This window comes from Lutjanus erythropterus, chromosome 21, assembly GCF_056507025.1.
Source record: "Lutjanus erythropterus isolate fLutEry1 chromosome 21, fLutEry1.hap2, whole genome shotgun sequence".
Taxonomy (NCBI): Eukaryota; Metazoa; Chordata; class Actinopteri; order Lutjaniformes; family Lutjanidae; genus Lutjanus; species Lutjanus erythropterus.
Genome location: NC_139337.1, coordinates 17,626,536 through 17,650,017, shown reverse-complemented (window position 1 = coordinate 17,650,017; position 23,482 = coordinate 17,626,536). Strand labels below are relative to the sequence as shown.

Below are 23,482 nucleotides of genomic sequence, written 5' to 3'. Positions count from 1 at the left end.
GCCCGACATGGCATTTTACTTGCCCTGGGCAAGTAGCAAATCCTTACTGTCAACCCTCAAAGGAAATTTGGGGCCAACTATTTTGATAATCAATTAATCATTTAATTTATTTCTAAAGTACAATTAATCGATTGATCGTGAAGCAATAATGAAAATAATCATTACTTTCAGCCCTACTAAAATGAAAATAAGGAACTGCCAGTTCACATTCAAAAAAATATACAGTTATTAGATCTACTATACTGCACAGCTAAGCAATACCAGCTTCACAACACAAGGGAAAAACAGCTGCAGAAGCATTGTCACATAGTCATGTGACCTTTGTTGTCTTCTCTTGTTCAAGCCAAACAGGCTGAGGGCACCTTCTCAGCGATGAGCAGTAGACACCACAATATCATTTAGCTTGGGAGATCAATATGCACTTTGCAGTAGCTGACCTACATAAGTGGAGGAGCGTGGACTGCCGAAATCATTGGATTGCCTGCAAGCTTTAAGATCCTTGGGGCCCCTGGTGGATTCTCCATGGAAGTAGTCGAGTGTGAGGAAGCCTATAGTGGTTCGATGTTATAAAGCTCAGTTTAAAAAACGTTACAGATTAAATAAAATAATCGGTTGTATCATTCCAAAACTGACCGACTGCCACAGGGAATTACTCTACCTGGAAAATGATCGCAGACAAGTCAGGGACAATTCAACTGTACATTTCCAACACAGAGCTTAAAGGACCAGTGCATAGGAATTAATGGTATCCAGAGGTGAAACAGCAGACCTTAAACAAATTGCCTGCCAAGTGTGTACGGTGGCCGAGAAACTCACACAAAACACAAAAGGCCATGTCTAGATCCAGTTTGTCTGGTCTGGGCTACTGTCAAAACATGGCGTCCATGTAGATATAATCAGCTGATACAAGGTAACAAAAACACAACAATTGTTATTTTCAGATGACTACACAATAATGAAAACAAACTTATGACTATTATATTCAATTTCTGCCAATAAATCATCCTGAATGTTACATGCTTAGGGAGGCGTTCACACCTGCTTTATTTGGTCAGGTTTAAACTGGACCATGGTTCATTTGCCCAGTTAGTCCGAGTGGACACAAAAACTGGACCAGTCACAGGATTTTTTGATGTAGGTGATTTTAGTGTTATTTCAAAAGCAAAAATACTAACAAATCCCATCAGTTGATCACAAAATCTGTTTAGTCAGCAATCATATAATTGATCTGTATAAGCCATAAGTATATATTTACGCAAATCACTTAGTAACACATGGATGTAAGTGCAGGTATTTTCCCTAATTTATATGTCAAAACCTGTTAAGACTGCTGTGCTTGTATCCTACTCCATTTACTTTGTCTCTGTAGGACTTCATGCTTCCTCTTGGTTTGTTTGTAAAAAGCCAATGTGAACAGGAACCTGACCGGAAGTAAAATGTAACAATGCAATGTAGAATTTTTCCCTTGGTCTGGACCAAGTGAAGCAAACTGCAGGTGTAAAATCGCCCTTAGCATCTAAATGTCCCTGAATAATACTTTTGAAAAGGCATACTCTTAGACAGCCTACCACCTCAGATTGGACCTCTTGATAGCCAAACACTGGGCAGATATACTACAGGTGCAAATTATCTTACTGAGCTCAATATAATCAAAAAACAACTGATGTCCTCTTGTTGATCACAAGCAAACCCAGTAATTAAGTTGCTGACAGCACGTTTCTTCATCATTGAATCTTCAACTCTTTAATGATAAGCACTGGGCTTTCTGGATAACACAAAAACAGTTAGACTAAACTAAAAAGGATCCTGTACAGGCTGTTGTTAACAAGACAGGACCTACTCTCAGCACAGATAGATGGGTTGGCTGATTTGAGGTCAACTAAACAACACAATAACAACATGCCTCGAAGCAGAGCATAGCGAGTAAATACTCCTGCTCCTCCTCTTCCATGTCAAAGCCCTCTCAGCTTTCCATCAACCATCTCTGCCTCGCTTTAGATGCCCCCCCTCCGCCACCCCTCCTCTCTCCCTCTGCTGTAAAAACCTGGCCATTTCCCCACAGCTCATCCCTCACGCCCACCCAGGACCTGTCACACTGCTGTTTCCATGACAACGCAAACGCAGAGACAGCAGGGTGAGATGCCCAGTGAGACAAGGCAAACAGATACCAGGGGGAGCAGTGCATCATGTCAAAGAATACACTGTGGACCTTATACAGCATGTGATGGACAGATAACACAATGTAGTCCGATCTGTTGCATCTAAACTTGACTGTAAGCCACATGGTTTCTTGTGTGTTTGTTTGACTTCTCTTATCGCACTGCCAAAGTCTATCCTCCAGTTTGGTCTAAAAGTCAGGTTATTTATTTAAAAAAGTAAAGAAGGGAAAATCATAATTCCAATGCTCTTTAACTTTAACTGGTCAGAGTTGGTCCTTGTAGTTTCACCTAATGAAATGCACAGATTTGAGAAAGGTCAGCAATACTCTGCAACATCCAGAATCCTGCCAGCCTCTCCATACTGGATGTTGTCATTTGACACTGCTGTTAAAAAGGAGCCCAGGAGTGCACATTAAAGAGCCTGTCAGAGACAGAGGGGTATGGTGTTGTTCAGAAGCTGGACGTACTAAGCGGCAGAGACAGGCATGTCATTTTCCAGCCTGGGTCAAATGAGTCAACTTAATGTTGTTAGCAAAGAGAAGTGTGTCGAAATGAGGAACAGCGGAGTTAACTAGGAAATTTTACGTTTCAAAAGGGACTTATGTCATAATTACACAGTGTGTGAGCAGATTTGAATTGTAAATCAGTATTTTGCTAAGAATATGAAAGAGGCTCAGTAATGACTTCAAGGATGCCACTAATGATCATTTTCATTATTAATAAATCTGTTGACAGATTGAAATTACTTGTTTTGGCCGACCAATGGTCCAAACCACAAAGATATGCAATTTATTATAACAGAAAGACGCAAGTAAATATTAAACATTGGAAGCCATAACCAGAAGTGTATTAATTATCTATTAAGAGACTATTTGATTAACTGACTAATCATTTCAGCTCGAAATAAGTTTAAATGCCTAAATGTGAGGTTTGAAGACATATGTTCTAAATTCTTTTTAAAGTGATTAGGATTTGAAAGAGGCTTTGGTTACAAGCCTGGAATAAGTCCAGTTGTTAAGATAATCTTAATGCCCTTATAACCATGGGACAGAATTACCTGGAGACTTCATGTGATTTAGGTATTCACCGCAACATCTGTGTGTCATGTGTTGCAGTCACTTGGGATACACATATTTTATAGATTATCCACAGATACAACAGACTCATTCTGTGTACTGAGATGGAACTTTTGGCCTATTTTTTTTAAGTATTAATCAGTATTGACCACAGATATAATTCTCATGAGAGTATGACTAATATATTGGTCAGGAAGCATTATCAGCTGTTATAGGCCTGATATTGGCCTATTACAGATATATTGGTGTCAATGAATGTTTTGAGATATGAGAAAATTGTGAAAAATATTTATCAGTGTCTCCCAAAGCCCACAATGACATCATCAAATGTCAACAAAACCCAAATGTCAACAAAACCCAAAGATATTCAGTTTGAAGTCCTAGAGGAGTAAAGAAACGAAAAAAATATTTACATTTAAGAAACTGAAATCAGAGAATTTTGACTTTTCTCAAAAAACTAATCTTAACTCAAACCGATAAATCAAGTATCAAAATAGTTGCTGATAAATTTAATAATCGATTAATTATCGCAGCTCTACTTTAATAGCAGCTATCTGAGTACCTTTGCATTGTCATATTGGTGTAAAATCTGTGCATCTGGATATTAAAGGTCTATTTTCATTCCAGCTCAAAAATTCGCTATCTCAACCACCAGATCCGTAACCTATGAAATCTGATCAAAATACAAGGCTCAAAACAATTCCATGTGTTCCTGTTCTATTGTTACATAATTATTATTATTTGTGAAGATTGTCTTACAACAATGCATATGAAAAGTCCTCCTAAATCCAAAGCATACATCTAGTTTTAATAAGTCTCTTTTAATAAGTGTCTCAACAATGTATTTTGTAGTGGGGCTGCAATATGGCTCAACAATTAATCAAAATATTAGCAAAATCTCAATATGGCCAAGTGCAATATCCAAATTGCAAGAGCTGCAATAAAGAAAAAATGTGTCACAGCACATACAAATTAAGCCTTGTGGTGCTACAGACATGCTCCGGCCTACAAATTCTCTAGAGGAAGGGGGACGTGCTTTCTTGACAAAGACCGCAGCAAAAATCACATCGTGGTAATTTTCATAAAGTTTTCAATGAAAATGAAATGCAGAGGATGCAATTCCCACTAAAATCGTGACTTACATCATAATCTGTCAGAATAATCGCAATATGATTTTTGTTGCGCACGTCTGATCTGTGGCTGCAGTGCATAAAAAAAAGTTAGATACTGAGTAAGATACTGGACTATCATATCTGGCCAACAGTGAGAGAACACAACAAGCACTGGCAGCGTATGCAACAGAACAAGGGTCAAACGATTACTGTATCACTCAGGTGATGCAACAAAGCAACCTATCACAGGGCAAAAGTCAGTGATTACAAGATGAGGTTTGCCTCCAAGTGGACAATTCTGCTTTGTTTTATGGAATTATGAACAGAGATTGAACATGGTAAAGGCAACCAAAAAGAACTGAACAGCAACACAGAAAGATGTGTCTTCGTGAAGGAAATTACAGGGCTGAGTGGAGCCCAGACTAAGAGAAGACTCCTAGCAGGCAAGAGAACAAGGAAAGGATGTAGAGATTGTTTCCGAATCATGTGACAAGCTGGGCTTTACTGTCACACACCTGTTGCTACAGCAGTAGTTTACAATGTGTTGAGGCAGAGAACGACTTCTAGGTAACACCCATTACGCGAACTGTGCCAAAGCAGTGTGAGAAAACCTCCAGTCAGTTATCCTTGTGTAAACATCCACATACTTGCATACTCGCATGAATTCCTGTACTGTCATCATCCCATCGCAGCCATTCTTCTGCACTGCTAAGTGGAAATGAAATAAACCACTAGTATCCTTCAACCTTAAAAACGAAAGCGACAAACACAGTACTGCATACTGTAAGAATGTATGCCTCCAGCTGTACGGGACTGCAGAAGAGGGTTGTCACACACGTCATATGCATGCTTCATGTCCTCATCTGACACACTAAAAATTAAAATCAGGTCAGTTTAGAAGGAAATTGTATTTCTTGACAGTCTGATCAGCCACTATCCACAAAATAAGTACTTGTAGGGAAGTTTGGTTTCACTGCAAATTAAAAAGTCAATAACTTCAGGCACTATGCCTCTGAGATATAATGCTACTCGGGCTGGCAAGAGTACCATGTTTCAAGTGGTTAAAGGACAAATCTGTGATCTATTTAGTGCAATAAATCATAAAGTGACCATGATGTGTCATCAGAGATTAAGGAAACATGTTGAGTTGAAATATTGGCCCCTCTGACAACAAGGTTTAAGCTGCAGTGTCCCCTATAATTAACAACAAAAAAATGATTCCAAGTTAAAAGTAATGCTTAATTTCCTCTGAATGAGAAACTGTCTGTTTGTGAGTCATAAGAAATCATTACTAATCTTTTAGAAGAAATAGATGTTTTTAACTGTTAAATTGAACAAAATTAGGCTTTTGTTTTTGAGATAACAGGGTTAGCTTTACATCGACAGACAACTGACAGTTATAAACAGCTGATCATCTTACAGTGTAGGACTCATCGTTGCTTGTCAATGCCAAATTATAATGATGCTTTCGTCTTCCTTGGATCGGGTGGGGGGAACAAACCTCTTCAACTACAAATCATACATTAAATGGGATTTCAACCTATTTAATATACTGTCTATGGCTCCAACTTGCTGTTTGGACTGTAGTACTCATTTTTGGACGTGCAACTGTTACATGTTGCTCCTTTAACAGACAACAAAAGTAATGCTGCAGCTAACTATTTTATTCATTATTGACTAATCTGTCAATCATTTCCTTGGTTAATCAATGTCAGAAAATTGTGAAAAATGTTCTGGTAACTGTTTCCTAAAGCCCAAGGTGATGTTCTCAAATGTCTTGTTTTGTCCACAACCCAAAGACACTCAGTTTACTGTCACAGAGGACTTAAGAAACCAGAAAATATTTTCATTACAGAAGCTGAAATCAGTCAATTTGGACATTTTTTCTTAAAAAATGACTCAAAACAATTACACAAGCATCAAAATAGTTGCCAACTAATTTAATAGTGGCCAACTAACTGATTATTCGTTACAGCTATACTTTTACCTTAAAATGAAGCAAACAACAAAAGCAATTCTACATACTGTAGACATGTATGCTTCCAGCTGTACAGGTCTGCATGTTCTGTAAGGAGGAGAGGGTTGTCACAGGTGTCATAAGGACGCCCCATGTCCTCATTTAACACACTCAAAATTAAAATCCAATCAGTTTAAAAGGAAATTTGACTTCCTAACAGTTTGAGCAGCCACCTACAAAAATGAATACTTGTAAAAAGTCAATAACTTCAGGCACTATGCCTTACAAATGTAAAGCTACTCAGGTTGGCAGAAGGATTTTTTTTAGGACAACGCATGTATGCAGATCCTTAAAATCATCCATTTACATACTTTGCTGTCAATGTGCTGTTAAAAGGAAATAGAAACCACATGCAAATATTTCTTTTAAACTTCTTAAGATGTTATTTTGCATATGACTACATCTGACTGAAATCCATCACATCACATGTGCACAGAAGCCCTGAAGTTGCAGCTGAACTGAAGCTGGACAACATGTCATGTTAAATCTCCTATCAGTGATGTGACCAGAGTAGTGTGCACCATCAGGTGGGCAAGGTGATGCAACAGAAACTGCTCAACTGGTTCCACAGGATGCGTTCCTCCTGCATTACTGAGAGAAGCGTTGACAGTCATTGAAATGGCACAAGCTGTCTGCCTGTATAGTCCTGAATCAGTCAAGCAGGAGAGCCCTTAAAAGGAGTGCAGTGTACTCTCAACACAGGCACAACAAAGCAGCATTCCCCCATACTGCCAGGGTGCCTTACATTTTCAGAGCATCCTCAGTATTTCATTTAAAGTCCTGCCTCTTTCTACTTCTCTACAATTAAGCCTCCATGAATTGCTATCAGTTGTGTTGCCACATAATTATTTTAAACACAATTGTAAGTTATTTGGAAAGCAAAACCACAACAAACTCCAAGCCCTGTGTGGACTTTTTCTCTTTCAATCTTGAACGTAAGGCCACAGTCCAGGTTTGTATCTGCCATGCATGGCATACCCTTTCAGATCCTGCCAACAAAATAATTCACCCTACAATTCAATCATACCGCAATTCAGAGAGGGTGACCAACAGTAGAAGTGCGTTACTTACTGTGTTAGCCAGCTGTTAGCTTAGAGAAATCTATGTGCCAGTGTGCCCTTTGAAGAGCACTTTTGAAAATTCCAGTATAAGAAATTTAGCCATTATTCAGACGTAAAATTAAATTTTTCTCCATTCTTTCGCGCGGGGTTCTTAGCAATATCTGCAACACAGCTTGGGAGTCACTGTATTGACATACCAAATAATTACTATTGATTTGATTTGGCACATTATGTCAAAGCATTTCATTTGAATTCTTAGAGAAAATGCTCTAAATGTATGTTACTAGAAAAAAAAACATCTGAAGAGGCAGAACTAGAGCATGATAAATACCTGGATTTACTAATATTATTGGTCCAATATTGGCCTATCACAGCTATATTGGTATCGGCATATATTTTGTCTCATATACGCCTACATGAAAACTGTTAAGATTTATATATGAGATCAATTTTATTAATTGATGTTTCATATATACATATATTTGGCTCTATTTGTATTTTTCTTATTCATAGTTATTTATCATTATTAAAAATGTTGGTGAAAGTTTTAATATTTCAGTGCTCTGATATTATTTTGGACAATATTTATTGTTCAACTGTAAAATATCACACGTGTTAACCATTTTTGAAGGATCACTGCAAGAAATGTATGTATATGTACATATATATATATATATATCGTGCATTCCTAATAGATAGATTACTTTATTCATCCCCTTGGTTAAATTCAGGTGTCCTGTACCTCACGTTTCTAAATCTACATTAAAACCAATAAACAAACAATAAAAGTCAATAATATTGGGTTAAAAACGCGGCAACAGACAAAATATTACTAGGAAATGTTTTGGCAAGCAATGCCACCACAAACTGCAAGCACTGTGCAGACTTTTCCTCTATCAGGCTTGAGTGAAGAGACACACACTGGCTTCTGGTGTGCAGCTGAGCCCATGGACAACTTTCTGATAACATTTGACAAATGTTTGATTTAAAAGGCGAAAGTGATCACATTATAGCTTGGCTGCTAACTAGCACATTAGTTGAGCACCTCGACAATGCATAGTAATGCCAGCCAAGCACAAGAGAAACATTAGTTCAGCAAAAAAAAAAAAAAAAAAAAAAATGAGAATGGTCCCTGCTGCAGCCTGAACAAATGCAGAAATTTCTTCAACTAACCCAACGTGGCAAGTAGTACTGAGGCATGGTTAACATCACAACAAACACGGTTAACTGCCCGCTCAAACAAACACATGGTGGTGAGAAGTGTCCTGACTCACTCGTATATTCTGACAACGACGTCCAAGCAGCCAGACTAGCCTGCAGCTAAAACAGTTAGCATGCTAACTACGCTCCTGCTGTACTGGCGAACTTAGTCCGGTGTTGTGTGCACGGTCACCCGCTCACTCAGCACAAAAAACAGTGACAAACGAAAGTACCGTGCACGCTTTACATCAACTGTTAACGTCGCCACACCACTAACAAATAAAAACAGCTGACAAACATTGCAATAACTCGCTTGCAAGCTCGCTGTCTGAGCCGTCCAGTTGAGTTTGCTGCAGAAAACACTATTGACAGAGGCAGCGGGCTTAGCCAAGAAGCTAACGCTTTTGCTAACAAGCTAACGCCGAAGAAGCGAGAGCCTGTGCCAGACAACCGAGATTGAAGACCTCGTACTGGGATCATGGATTTCACAGTGAAAACACCCCGTCCTGTCTCAACCAGGAGCACCAACACATGTGGCTACTTACGATTGAAGACTTTGGGCCGTGTCCTCGCTGTTAAATTCCGTTTATCAGACGCAGCTCTGACCTTCGCGGTAGTGAAACAACATTTCTGCTGGCTAACTGTGCCGCCATGTTACTCCTGCTGTGCAAACCAATGCTGAGTGTTTATCTGGCTGGTAGCTGCTATCCTCCCCCACACCAAACCACATCACGGGGCTCCAGCACTATCAACTCACTCACCGCCGGGCTTCGTAAAGCAACACTACGGAGATTTACCTGTCAGGATGACAGCGTACTTAATATGCGACTGAACTGCATTAATTTGTCGACTTTAAATCTGACAACCACTAATTGATACTTGAGAGCACCACCGTGTCACGAATGTCAGTAATGTTTAAATGCATGTTGTGGTCGTGGTTTAAAGGTAGGCAAACTACAGTTCAACCCCCATCTCAACTCTTAGTATAGGAAATAAAGTGGATTACACGTCACACTAATATCTCCTAAGAATAGGCTACTATTTACCAAGTTGTATGTACATTTAAGGCCATAAAGATTTATGACAGCCTATAAAATGCTGGGTGAAAGTACTGTGCTGCAAATAAAAACACACTGATAAAAGTAATGCCGTTTTTGTTGCCCTTAATCACATATCTAGAGGTTCAATATTAGTTCAGCCGGGTTAATTTTAACATACTAGGGGAGACTGGGGATAGTTGCAACCCTATTTTGCAACCCCATTTCTCTCAGTTATTATTTGGACTAGACCAGCTAAATCTTTATATATTAAACTCAGCGTTTGTCTGATTTTTACCCATACCATTTAAAAAAATGATTGCATATGACATATCATTCATAATATTTCTTTGAATGGAAGAAGTCAGATCCAGTCAGGGTCTGACCCTGACCCCGGGGACAGTTGCAACATGTTAAAAATACATTAAATTTCACCAATTAACTTTTGGTTTGTGTCTCAATAGCCATGATATTGTGAAATTAGCATTTTTTAACAATAAAATAATGTGTGGTGTTATTTATTTTATTATATATTAGCCTATAGTACTTACTTGGTAATATTTATTAGATAACAGTTATTGAGTTTTATGTGTTTCTGCATATAGTGTAAGCTGACTTTGAGTCAATGTGCAGATGTTAAAAATGGTTTTCATTCTCTGTATGAGACAGGAAAAACAATTTGCATTTGTACAAAACTGCAGCAATGACTTCTTTATGTTGAAAAATACTGTTGTATGGTCTGTTTTGATATGGTTACTGAACTTGGGATGGTTACAGCAACTTGTTGCATCTATCAGGTATGACATCATGTGCTAGCGAGACACACTGACCTTGACACGTGCTAACCATGTCACTTAGAAGTCGATAAAACAAGGATTTAAAGTCACAAAGGGTCAGGACAGTATGACAAACATACAGCTCATGAAAAAAAATACTTTCATATTTCTAAACCAAAACAGTTAATTTCTTGTTGAATGTTGTGGGATGTGTCTTCTGTCTTCCTGGCGGGGACAGGGTCTAACTAAGCACGTGCAATATGAGTGTCATTACTCAAGCATGCTTGAGATTGGTGGAATAAGACTTGTTGCAACCATCCTCTGTTTCAACAGTCCCCAGTCTCCCCTGTAACCACTTTCCCAACTCAGGTTTCTCAGTATAGGGGGAAAAAGTGTATAATCAACACATCTTCACCTGTAAGAATAATGCTTACCAAGATATATGTACATTTAAGGCCATAAAATGATGGGTAGAAGCACTGTACTGCAAATAAAAAAGGCTGGTAAAAGTCATGTAGTTTCTTTCCCCCCTTATCTTTCATATTTAAAGCTTCAGTTTCAGTCTAGCCTGGTTTATTTATTTATTTTTTTTATTATAATACTGGCTGTAACACAGTAGCAGACAGAAAATGTCCAATATCTGGGCAAGACTTTTCAACACCACAAACATTTCTCTGCTATCTCAATAAAATGACAAATGTACTTAAACACAAATTGCAAGCTAATTGATAAGCTTAATATCACAAATGAGCGTGCCCTACTTATGTACCTTGATTTACTGTGTGGATGACTGTTCATGGATCACACAAGTACACAGGCGTTTTCTCTCCATTAAAACTTGTGCAACACCGCCACCAAGCGGCAGGTAGGTCAAATATCAACAGGGCGGTTTCTATATGTTTTCATGACCATGAGTAAAAGACAGTAGAGAACAGAAACTCAGTGTGGACGCATTCAGCCACACGCAACCACCATCATTTGTTTAGGGTTTTTCTCGCAGTTGCTCCCGTTTGACAGGGATTTTTTTGGTTTTGTTTACCTGATTGCAGGATTTGTTCAGGACTCTGTGCTTTTACACCAGTGATTTTCAAACTGGGGTCTGGAGAAAACAGGGATCCCCAGCAAAAGAAGGAATAAAATATTTTAACATTCATGACATTTTATTGAAGTTTGAAAAAGGGAATAAATACAACTGGCCATTTTAATTGATTGTAGTTTATAGCTATCCTAGTTTGATCACTGATTCACTATAAAAACATTATTAACTTCAAACCTAAAAGTAACTCAATCTGAGGGGATTCCTTAAAATAAAATTGCGGGGCTCCTCGACATGAAAAAGTTTGGCAAACTTTGTTCTGCACAGTATAAAGCAAATCTTTCCTCACAAAAACTGACTTACTTCCCATGTATCAGGCTATTGGAAATATTGCAATTAAAATCTAACAGACAAACAAAATTATTTTACTTACCATTAAAGCATGATCATTATCAGGCTTTTATTCTGAAAGGGTTTTCCTCATCTGCATCGAGGGTCTAAGGAGAGAGGGTGACAAATGCTGTACATGTTGTGAAACTACTTGAGGCAAATTTGTGATATTAGGCAATATAAATCAGACTATTATTACCACAGCAAAAAAAAAAAAAAAAAAAAAAAAAAAAAAATTCTGACATCTCTTTTTTTTTCAATAAAGCACTTTATTCTTTTGTTTGATAGATAAATCCTCAGGGCAAGTTGAGAAAACCACACACACTGCTGATATACTGCCGGAGGTAACGGTGACTCACTACTGTGTGTCTAAATTAGTTAATGGGTTTATTCTTTACCATAAACCAAGTGTTACCTGGGTGACTGATTCTTACAATACAGCTGACTGCGCTCTATAGCTTTGTAAATCAATTTTATGGCATGTAAGTAAAAGGCATATATATCAACAGTCAGTCAGGCTCGTTTGGCACAGTCAACAGTAGAAACGGGGGAAAAAACAGCCAGCCTAAATATGGTTTTCTCATTCCCAGTCCCTGCTTTTACAACAAATCTCGTGAACATTTCTAATGCAAGGCCAAACAAATACAGTAAATCCATACCAGATAAACATCAAATGAAAAGGGACCGTACAAGACAGTGATTCAACCAAGCTCACTAAAGGGATGTTTCGCCTGATTTTGTCCTTTAAAGTGTTCTAACACTCAAAACTAAATGATGAGGTGTGTTCATTTATTAACAGCATTTTAGGCAGAACTGGAATACATAAAAGTATGTTTTCATGGCTGTCGTGGTTACAAAGCTGCACTTAAACTCCAATACTTAAATGCTACATCAGGTCACAGGGCAGCTTTGCACAATACTGAACTGACAATCTACTTACAGTATTACAGGTTGATGTTACCTGTTGTCCTTGGTTGCTTTTATACAGTCTCTCCTATTCTGTCCATGAGTGGACATTCAAAACTCGCATATTCTACTTGAATATGAGATACAATGTCTTTCTGTGTGAGGTTTTTGTTAACATACTCTCACTGTAAAGATGGAGATTATAACAAGACTTGTATGTCACTCATGAAAAAACAGTTGATATAAAGAAACTCATAAACTCGTTTACAAAAATCCCTCTAAAGAGGAACAGGAGTCAATGGTAAAGAAGAGGAGCTGTACTAGCAGTTACAAATACAAGAAAAAAAGGGAAATAAAACAGGCTGGAATACACAGTATTTAGGAAAAAGCATGAAATGACCTGACTTGGGAGAAACATTAAACACTTAAGTCATTCCTGAAATTTTGAAAATTACACACCCTGTACAAAACAATCCGTATTAATAGGCACTTCTTAAATAAGGTATTTTTTTCATAGTTTATTTCTGAATTCGTTTTCTTTTTCATTGGAAATGGCACAGCAGAGCAATGATTCTTAAATCAAGGCGCGCTGGACGACTGCCGATGAGTAAAGCTAAATGCATTTTGGCCCTGGAAGTCCAGCTGGAAGGTCAAAGTCCTGTGTTGGGAGCTGAAGATGCATATCGTGGTGGAGGAGCTGGAGGAGGTGTTGGTGGGATAAAGCCATGGAGGCACGGGGAACGAAGATGGTTCTTTGAGGAGAGAAGGGGGCGATGGAGAGGAATGTATTTATGACGACTTCTCTTTTCTTGCTCTTGGTGAATCGGCTCCATGGGAATTCACTCCATTTACTCCATTGGCTAAAAACAAAAGACACATCAAATTATTTTAATTATTATTGTTGTTGACAAATTAATGATGTTAAAGGGATAGATCGGATTATTTGAAGTGGGGTTGTATGAGCTACTCATCTCTAGCCAGTGTAGGCATACAATCAGCACAGAAGCTAAGCAATGTGCCGCCATGGACAGGATCAGAAGCAAAATGTATTTTAGCCACTTAATAACAAGGTCCATCTAAAAAAGATTAACATCAGTTTAAGTCTACACCATATTTAGAATACTGTCACAACTTTACTTTGTTGTCAGCCTTTTCTGATGGGAAATCCTCATTAAATATCACTTTCTCCAAAGCAACCAAACTCCATTGGCAAAATCAGTAATTTTACCTTGCAGAGTATGAGAGTTTCTGGTCTACCGCTGCCTCGATTTGTTAGTTAGTCTGTGTGACTTGGGTGTTTTAAAAGGTTATCGATCGGGGGTTACATCGAGACAGAGGTAGACCAGCAACTCCCATACTCTGCAAGTTAAAGTCTGGTTGCTTTGGAGAGAGCGATATTTGGCTTTTATAACAGCAGTTTTCCATCAGAAAAGGCTGTCTAATGGCAAAGTAAAGCAGTGAAAATATTCTAAATATATTAAACACTCAAACTGATATTGATTTTATTTTTTTAGGTGGACCTTTTTTAAGTGGCTAAAGTACTTTTTTTAATTCCTGTTCCTGTCCAGAGCAGTACATAACTTGACACTGACTATGGATAATGACCGCCTACAGCTCCACTTCAAATAATCCACACTATCCCATTAAGTGTCTATAAGCATGGGCATTATGTATTTAATGTGACATTTCATGAGAGGACATGCATGTATGGATTTAATGGCTACAAAAACGTGTTAAGACTTGGCGGCTTCCCGCTTTTCACTTCCCCATTAAGTGGTCTGTTTCATTAAAATGCATTTTATTTTGTGGGGAAGTGTTCAGTGCTTTGCAGAAGAAGAACGTCGTGCTCATTGCTCACCTTTGTCTTTCTTTGATCTGCTCTTGGAAGGAGCTTGTTTCTTTTTCAAGGTCTGAGCTTGGGCATGCTCTCTCCACCGGCGCAGCTGGAAGTTGATAAATTTCCACATCATGAAGGCCTGAGTGAGGCAGATAGCGGCCAGGACAGTTATCCTGATAGAGAGAGGAAATAAATTATGTACAGGTCCAGCCGAGAGTTATTATAAGCCAGCTCTATTTCGGTTTAGTTTCAGTTCATTTCCAGAGAGGGTTTGCTTGTTTAACTTTAGTTTTTATTGTTTAAAATAGCTCTTATTAGGTTCACTATTATTATTTTTTTTAAATTAAAATATGGGTGTTTGTCAGCAGTTTTAGCAAAAATAGTAACTATAATAACAACAATAACTCTGTTCCACCCTCAGATACTCATATTCAAAGCAGTCCATTATGTGTTGATTAAGTTTAGTAAGTAGTACCTATTTTAAGGCACAGTTTTGCAAATTTCTTACAGTCCCGCAATATGTTTCAATAACTCCAGTGAAACAAAACAATAATTAATTACTCAGCTTTAATGGTGCAACAGAAGAAGAATTTTTTTCCTTGGTTTTGCGTGTGCTTAGCGCAAGATGTATTGTGGGTTATATTTCATTGTAATTCATCGGAGCTGGTCAGTGAACAGCTCTCTTCCTCCTTTACAATGGAGCCTTCCTGTATGACTATTGAAACTCAGTGTAATACAGTGAGTCTAGAAACAAACTCTTGTTCCTTTATTCTAAGCGTCCAACCTCATGCTGACGATCTTTATAATAGCTGTGGCGAATATCTCAATAAAATTTTTGAACCATGGGAATTAAAAAATAACAAGAACATTAGCAAATAGTCACAATTAACAACCCTAATAATGCTAAAGATATATTTCATAGTGGATTTTTTGATGCTTGATGAATGTTACTTCACATTTTTAGACTAGAACAAAAATTTTCAAATACTATTTAAGGATTAAAAAGTCCTGCTTCCCTTCTCAGATGCACTTACCGAACAAAAATAACATTAAAGTTTCCTGCAGCCAAATCAAAGCCTTGATTCTCAGCTGTGGCGAGGCCAAAGCCCACAGTGAGGACAGACAGGGACAGGGTGAGCAGCCGTCCAAGGACAAACAAGACGGCCCATATGGTGAAACTGGAAGACAAGAGTTCGACTGTGACACCGCATTCAAGACTTCGCCCATCAGTGTTCTTAACACACACCATTAAAACACGAGAACTCACCCTGTTTGTCTGTTCTCGTTGCTGAAGTAGATCAGGCGGGAAACGTGGAACAGGAGCTCGATGAAGTAGTGCAACACCAGCAGGACCAGACCAAGACGGTTCAGACTGAAAGACGCAAAGAGACGTTATTTATTACAACTGATGGGAACAGCACTGCAGGGCACCACCACTAGCATAGAAACACGCAATCACACACTTTAATATAAGTTTTCTTTAGTGGCAGTTCTTACTTCAGAATGTAGGCGCCTGCAATGTGGACCAGGTACAGGAAGATGTACACAAGCTGGCGTGGAATATCCTCCTAAACAGTCAACACAAAGGACGAAGAGGCCAAAAATGGTCAAAATATTTACAGCGGTGCGGCTCTGCACGTAGAATTAAGAAGATTCTTTGAAACAATGCAACATAACCAAGGAAGTCAAACAGGATATTGCCTCAGGGTCCAAACAGAAGCTACAGGACATCATACTAGTCCACACACACTTGCTTTACCTTCTTTGTCTTTTGGAAATACAGTTCTGGGAGAGCGTGTAACCAGTAGCCCAGCTGACAAATGAAGTAGAATTTCATCTGGAATCTGAAAAAAAAAATACAATTAAAAAAGTTTGATGACTTATTAAAAGACTTTTTTAATTAATTTAAGTAGAATTTTGCAATAAAACTAGACATCATATTTGAAAATAAAGGCTTAGTCTTTGAGTTAATGCATAGATTGTCAGTTCAAAACTATGAATGCAGAGTTTCTGCAGGGTTCAGCAAGTTACATTTAAGACTTTTATGACCTTTCATGTCCATACTGCCAAAAAAAAGTTTGCATTAGTGGTTACTTGTTAAATGTTGCTTTCATTTTGTAGTTGTTACAGCATGATCAATATTTTTTCCCCAAAAAACACATTTAAAAGTGACACTGAAGTGAAACTTTATTAAAGTAGCATTAACTTCATAATTCGATCAATTTTTAAGACCTTTTATGAGAAAATCAATTGTTTTTAAGACTTTAAGGCCTCAAATTCTGAATATTGGATTTTAGACTATTTGAGACTCATAGAAACCTGGAGGTAAAGCAAAATGACATTAATGGGCTGAGTTAAAGAAAATTTGTCCAAATACTTTTATTCACAAAAACCTGGGGAAAAAAATGCAATAAGGGTTGAGCAAGTTCAGTAACTTGCAGTAGCTAATTAGTTAGTCAGTCAACATAGGCTTTGTGCCAACGTTCCCCGAGGAACATCTTTTAGACATCTTCAAAATCAGTTTTTTTTAACCAATGCGAGCTCAGCTCATAAGATGTCTAAGTTCAAGAAACGGGAAAGGAGAAATTTAACCGAGGTGCCAATCTAGCTCATCTGTTCTCAACTGGCCAATTCAGTGCTACACTTGACATTCTTATAAAATAATCATTAAAGTAACATATGCGACAGGTTTTCTTATCTATTTAACCCACAAAGAACAAGATCTCATGTTGTCCACACACAAACACACACAACATTATAACTTACGGCATGAGTGTATGAGGATAACCCTCCCACAGGGTGACTGGATTGGTCAGGAAGTTTTCCTAAGAACAAACGTTTAAGTTACAGTCATTGACAGCTTCAGGCTTAAAACGTATGTAAACAAGAACAACAGCAGTTTATTTACTGTACATACAGAAAGCAGGATGCTCGCGCCCCAGCCGAAGGAGAATAAGTAGAAGGCGCTCAGCTGGCCCGACTCGTTGAACTTGCTGTGCTTCGTTTTGGAGAAGTGTTTCTTCCTGTTGATTTTCTGCAGACATAAACAATAAGAAACAATGCAGAACGGCTCTTGGAGATGGAAATATATGCACATGTGTGTGTGTGTGTGTCACTTACATCCAGAACATACTCCTGGATGATGGCGTGCATGATGATGGCCACCAGCATGTAGAAGAAGACGGTCGCCAGGTCCTTGATGCCATGGTGGAAGTGGTTCACAGCTGTCTCATCTGGGCCTTATGTAACATGCAGAGAGGACAGACAGTCATCACAATGATCATGATTAAAAAATATTTGAATTTTTATCTGGCAATGTGTTTTGTGCATATCTTAAATGTCAGCTGCACCCAATTCATGCAGTTTCTTTTTAAACATCTTTTTATTTCCAGTGAATGTACCAATGGGTAAACACACAAGCACAACAGAATACAGAGTTTCCTCAGAAGTCCCCTCTCTTCCCCCCCCCCCCCCCCCCCCCACACACACACCTAATTAAATTAAACCAAACTGACAGCTAAGCAAACAAAAGAACAAACACACATAAAAAACAAATCAACCAAAAAAACACACTTAAGACTGCACTAAACAAACAAAACAAAAAAGTGACAGAATTATTAGCAGCAATAAGTTAATAGTCAATAATTTATGGTGTTTATCCATAAAGGCTCTAGTCCAAAAAATGAGAACTAAAAAAATAATGGGAGCCAATGTTGTTGGAAAATATGTCTGACCCTTCCTAAGACCCGCCCCTTTTTGTCTTTGTGTTCCAATGACGGTTAAGAAAGTTTGGTAACCACCAATGTCAACTCTCTCCTTTTCTCATTTTCAGTTTCCTGTACTTAGATATGCTAGAGGCTCAACCATGTTAACCATCTTTCATATTCATTTTTTTCATATGTAAATGAGCCAAGCATAGCCTAAAGCAAAACCGGCCAAAATTAGCTTCCTTGATTTTGTTACTTAATATTAGCCTAATATTAGCTCTCAGATGCAGCTCTCTAACTAAAGATTAATGGAGATAAGCCAGATAGTTAGTTGGCATTTTACTGCAGAAGAAAACCTCCTGTGTCTTTTTGTTAAGTCAGATATGATCTATACAGCCTCCTGCTTGGTATCTGTGAAACACTGTGAATGATGAGATGAGCTGAGACAGACGACAGAGCATATTTGATAAAGCCTGAGTGGTAACACATAAAGAAATCAATCCAATCATTTGTGAAAGTCGGCACAGACAAAAAAACAATGGCCTTATTGATTCGCTCCACTACAGAGAGATTTAGGAGCTGTGTGTTATTTGCCTAATTTGATACGTGCTGTAAATAAGTTACAGAGCTAGCTGAAGTGGTAAGGTCTCTCAGATAAGAACTGAATCGCCAGCTGGCAGCCTGCAAACCTCCAGCCAGAGTACAAAAAGCTCCGAGGTCGAACGTTCTTTCAACAGTATCCAAAGTTGGCAGAGAAATTGTTAACCTTGAAATGAGCAGGACATGAATTGAGAGGCCTATATTACACCTTAGCCCAAATTCACCCGGCACCAACCTTGCCACAAGAGAACTTTATAAATCAGGCAGACTAAATTTAGCTCCAAAGGGAAAAAAAAAGGAGCTCTCAAATGGGTTTGTGTAAGGCCACGCAAGTACCGCTCCAGAATCCAAATGAGAGGCTTCCAGCCAAAGAAAACACTGCATCATAAGTTAGAGCCAAACCTTGCAGCATTCACTTCAACACATTCACACATAATCATCATCTTTTACTGTCTGTCTGGTCCTTAACTTACCATTTGTTGATATGGTGACGTTGTACTGGACAGTTATGAATAACACTGCAAACTTTGAGGTAACCTGTAAATGTAAAAAAAAAACAAAAAACATGAGTAATGAGAGACTGCATACATGTGCACAGAAGAAACAAGGCTCAAACTTAATAACTAGGATTACTTGTACACTAAAACTTGGAGTGCTGCACGTTTAATTCAAGGATTCCCTGCAAGACTCAGAATGAAGTGGCTGCAGCTGTGCTTAAGTCAATGGATGTTTTAACTTAGCAATTTATTATAGCAATTTTAGTCTGATGATAAAAGCTTCAACAATTAGCTGTTTTATTGATTAGTCCATAACAAAATTGTTGCCAATATTTTGATAAGCAATTCATTGTTTCGGTAATTTTTTCAAGCAAAAGTGTCAACCATTTGCTCGTTCAATCTTTTTAATTGTAATGTTTTGGTGCTTTTCATGATAAATTATGAGTCTTTGGGCTTTGCAGTGTTTGCTGGACAAAAGAAGCAACTTGAAGACATCACTTTGGACCTCAAATGTTTTTGACAATTTACAAATAAAATGATTAACAGTGAAACTAATCCTTTGTTAACAAAGACAGAATGGGGCAAATGTGGTAAGCTCTTCAAACTCCTTTCTTATGGTTCTTACAAATAGAATAAATGGTAAATTGAAGAGAATTTTTAGAATTACATGACTTGCATAAGAAATTAAAATTGGATTATGCGTAATGGGCAGTTAAACATGATCCAACCACGTAAAGTGTATTTCAGGAGAACAGAGCTGCATCAAGACAACAAACTATGTGGATAATATATTTAAATTAAATACACATATAAGTAGGGCTGCAACTAATAATTTTCATTGTTTTCCCATTATCAATTAATCTGCAAATCAATCAATCAAATCTTAATGAATTGATTAGTAGTTTGGTTCATGAAATGACAGAAAACAGTGAATAATGTTAAGGATGATGTCCTCAAATGTCTTGTTTTGTCCACAACCCAAAGACATTCAATTTACTGTCATACGGGACCAAATATTTAACAAGAAGCTGGAATTAAATATTTTCTTTTCTTTCTTTGAAATAGAAATAGTTGCCGATTAATTTAAGAATTGACAACTAATTGATTGATCACTGTTGCTCGAGATCCAATCATGTAAATGTGCTGCAGGAGCAGCTAACAGAGCCGCATCAAGACGGACGAATAATAAGGTTACAACGGGAAACTGCTCACTTCTCCTTCCCAACAAAAGAACTACGTGGGCAACATATTTAAATTGAATAGACAGCTGTGTAGTTAAATCGGCGTTAATAGTCATCGTTTTTAAACAGTTTGTGTTGTCAGTAGAATACACAGTAAAACACACACGCTGCAACAGCTGTCACAATGAGGGACTTTTATTTTGTAAAACAAAAACAGGAAGTAGTTGAAACTATCGTGTGTTTGACGCTAATGGCGCTGCTTTTTCCCCGAGGATGAAACATGCTTGAAATGAGACATAAATGTGTGTGAAAGTGGAGCAGCACGGAGCTCACACACGGCCACACGGTGTGTCCGGAGCCGGCTTCACCAGCCCGCAGCGTCGAGTTCACATTTACAGCGCCGCTTTTAGCTCCAAGGACAACTTTCAGTTTGGGTGAAGCGGGTTTGTGTGATGATGACAGCCCTCTCTCTCACTCTCTGTATGATTGCCACGTAACACATCTACGCATAAAGTACCGGAGTCCAGAGCGTTGCACAATATTGTCACCGCCGAGACAGAAACAGTGTTTTGAAATGTGCAACATGATGACATGATTTCAGTGATAATGTTGCACACGAGAAACTTTGGTTTTTATCATCAAACCGCGGGCCTGTGGACGAGTGATTTGAAATATCGATTTCAACATGGGAAGCAGCCAGATGGAAAGTGGACAGTAGTTCTCACGTCGCTGTAATACAGATATAATTAGGTTTAACTGAAATTTGATCCCAGGCTACCTGGATGAGTTGGTGGTCTGGTGGAATAAAAGCCAAAGCGAGGCCACGGTGCACAGAAAACTTTCGATCACAAGAGGAAGTAGTGTGAAGAATAGATCAGACAGCCATGTCAGTTTCCAGGAGAACAGATGGGGAGTATTCGGCATCCCGGGTCCGGTGTGCGGGGCGAGCATCCCCGCACGTCCCACCATTAAAACCCATTCAACATGTGTGCGGGACTTACCTCAAACATGAGCCCGAGCAGAAACACCATAGCAACACAGGAAACAATATCTGCATGGTTCTGGATGACAAACTCATGGCTCAGCACCGGCGGGTTCTTGTTCGTCTTTTTGCGGATCCCCATGTCGGCGCGTTTCGGCTCAACTTTTGCTCCGGGCAGCGCAGCTGTGGTGGGTTTCTATCAGGTTTGATTATTACTGCCCCTGTGCGAGGACGCTCAAAGCTCCCTCCTGCTTCCTACGAGCAAAGGGCCAGGCTACAATTGAATGGCGTGTCACTCTTCTACTAGTGGGAGGGTCCACGGAGAAAGAGCCGCTGCGCCTGACCAACGAGGCTCTTTACGCACAGGATAGAAACAGCTGGGGCTCTCTATCGCCACTTAGAGGGTTGGAGTAGAGTGCAAGAGTGTTCAGAGCAGTGGATCCTAACGTCAACCTTTTTCCTTTGAGCACCCCACCTAAGGAAAGCTGATCCCCCATCCAGCCCACACACACTTACCACCAACAGAATAAGAGATTAATTCCAAACCTTGGTCAAGGTTGGCAAGTATGTTGGTAACCTGCTATTTCATATCAACATGGCTGCTGTGGAAATGTCTAAATTTCAACATTACACCTGCAACATCTGTCAGTTTAACTGTAGCCAGCATTAGTATAAAGATACAGCAGCTGGTTAGCTTAGTCTATCATAAAGGCTGGAAATAGGGAGACAGTAGCCTGACTCTGTCCAAAGGCAACAAAATCCACCTACCAACAGCTTTGAAGTTTACAGATTAACATGTTTTATATTCTTTGTTTAATCAGTACAAAAGCTGAAGTGTAAAAACAACACGTTGTTGGTATTACAGGGGGTTATGTAGGCCATATTCATGCCTGACCAGACTCATGTAATATGTGTCATAAAGATTGTCAAAATTTAATATGGAATTTCCCACTAGGTTGTCCTGTAACTTCGGAGGAATTTAATTAAGTGTGTTTTTTGCAACATGGAAGTAATCACTACGATTCTAGTGAATAATTTCCCATGAGAAACATGTTGTCTTCACTTCACATAATTGGCTACATTAATTTGTCCAAAAATTGGTTTGTATCATGACTCAGTCAATGTGTGAAAGTTTGTAATAATTGTGTTCAGATCAGTAAAACAATGAGACTACAGTGATATTTAATATCTTGCTGTAATTTGTACTGTATGCACAACATTTCCTTTTTTGGCCAAAGTTTGATGAAATGTCAGAACAAATGTCAAAACACCTGAAACCAACAGAATGATGTGATTTTCTTTTCAAAATTTTATCACCGAGATTTTGAGCTTTGTAAGCGTTTTAAGTTTAGACTGATAAAAGACCTCGGTTTTACACATCTGATGTGATTTCCTCAAGTTGTAAGAAGTTGTGTAAAGACCGTGTCTCCTCAAGTGATCCAAAGGTCAAGAGGTTCACATGTGATCAAGTCCCACTTGCCAACAATGTGACGACCTCTGCATGACTGTGCATTGTGTGTCTTATCAGTGCTCGTCTCTTACAAACATCCAAATACTCACAATCTGCCTAGACTCCGTTCACTGCTGCTTGTGGCTATATTTTTTATAAATATTTATTTTAATTTGGGCAAGCAGGCATCTCCATATCTGTCAAACTCTATTTAGTTCTGGTTTATATTACTAAACTTGGATTTAATAAATTGAGATGTTTTTAATTGTGCAGCAAAGCTCTGCTTAATTTTAATTGTGGATCTAAACTCTTTTTAGAACTAATCTTACATAAAATTAATATTTGTTAGTGCAACACAGTCTTAGAGTATTTAAAACATTGTTAAATTTTTGAAAATATGAAGTTTCCTGATCTACAGATGAAGATTTTCTCCCTACTTACTGTAAGCACTTAAGATT

General features: G+C 38.5%; 2 protein-coding genes across 4 annotated transcripts in view; both read right to left on the bottom strand.

Moving 5' to 3' along the window:
• Positions 1–9,525, bottom strand: part of ncoa2 (nuclear receptor coactivator 2) — an 84,779-nt gene extending 75,254 nt beyond the window's left edge. The window contains exon 1 of one of the 3 annotated variants that reach the window (XM_084746845.1): positions 9,171–9,525. The gene's annotated coding sequence lies outside the window, so the exon portion shown is untranslated. The remainder of the gene's footprint in view (positions 1–9,170) is intronic. The other 2 variants (XM_084746844.1, XM_084746846.1) reach the window with 2 other exon arrangements.
• Positions 9,526–12,112: 2,587 nt separating this feature from the next.
• On the bottom strand, positions 12,113–21,870 carry tram1 (translocation associated membrane protein 1). Its single transcript, XM_084747024.1, has 11 exons — positions 21,594–21,870; positions 19,388–19,451; positions 17,728–17,846; positions 17,525–17,641; positions 17,374–17,432; positions 16,367–16,451; positions 16,105–16,175; positions 15,875–15,979; positions 15,642–15,785; positions 14,629–14,780; positions 12,113–13,630 (listed from the first exon to the last, which is right to left on the bottom strand). Exons 1-11 carry the CDS (start codon positions 21,714–21,716, stop codon positions 13,560–13,562), a joined length of 1,110 nt encoding a protein of 369 aa, XP_084603150.1. The 5' UTR covers positions 21,717–21,870; the 3' UTR covers positions 12,113–13,559.
• Between the last annotated feature and the right edge of the window lie 1,612 nt (positions 21,871–23,482).

Coding starts and splice junctions, on each gene's coding strand:
- tram1 (XM_084747024.1), bottom strand. CDS start 21,716: ATGGGGATCCGCAAAAAGACGAACAAGAACCCGCCGGTGCTGAGCCAT. Junction 17,642..17,727: donor TCCAGGAGTATGTTCTGGAT/GTAAGTGACACA, acceptor TTATGTCTGCAG/AAAATCAACAGGAAGAAACA. Junction 16,176..16,366: donor ATTTCCAAAAGACAAAGAAG/GTAAAGCAAGTG, acceptor TTGACTGTTTAG/GAGGATATTCCACGCCAGCT.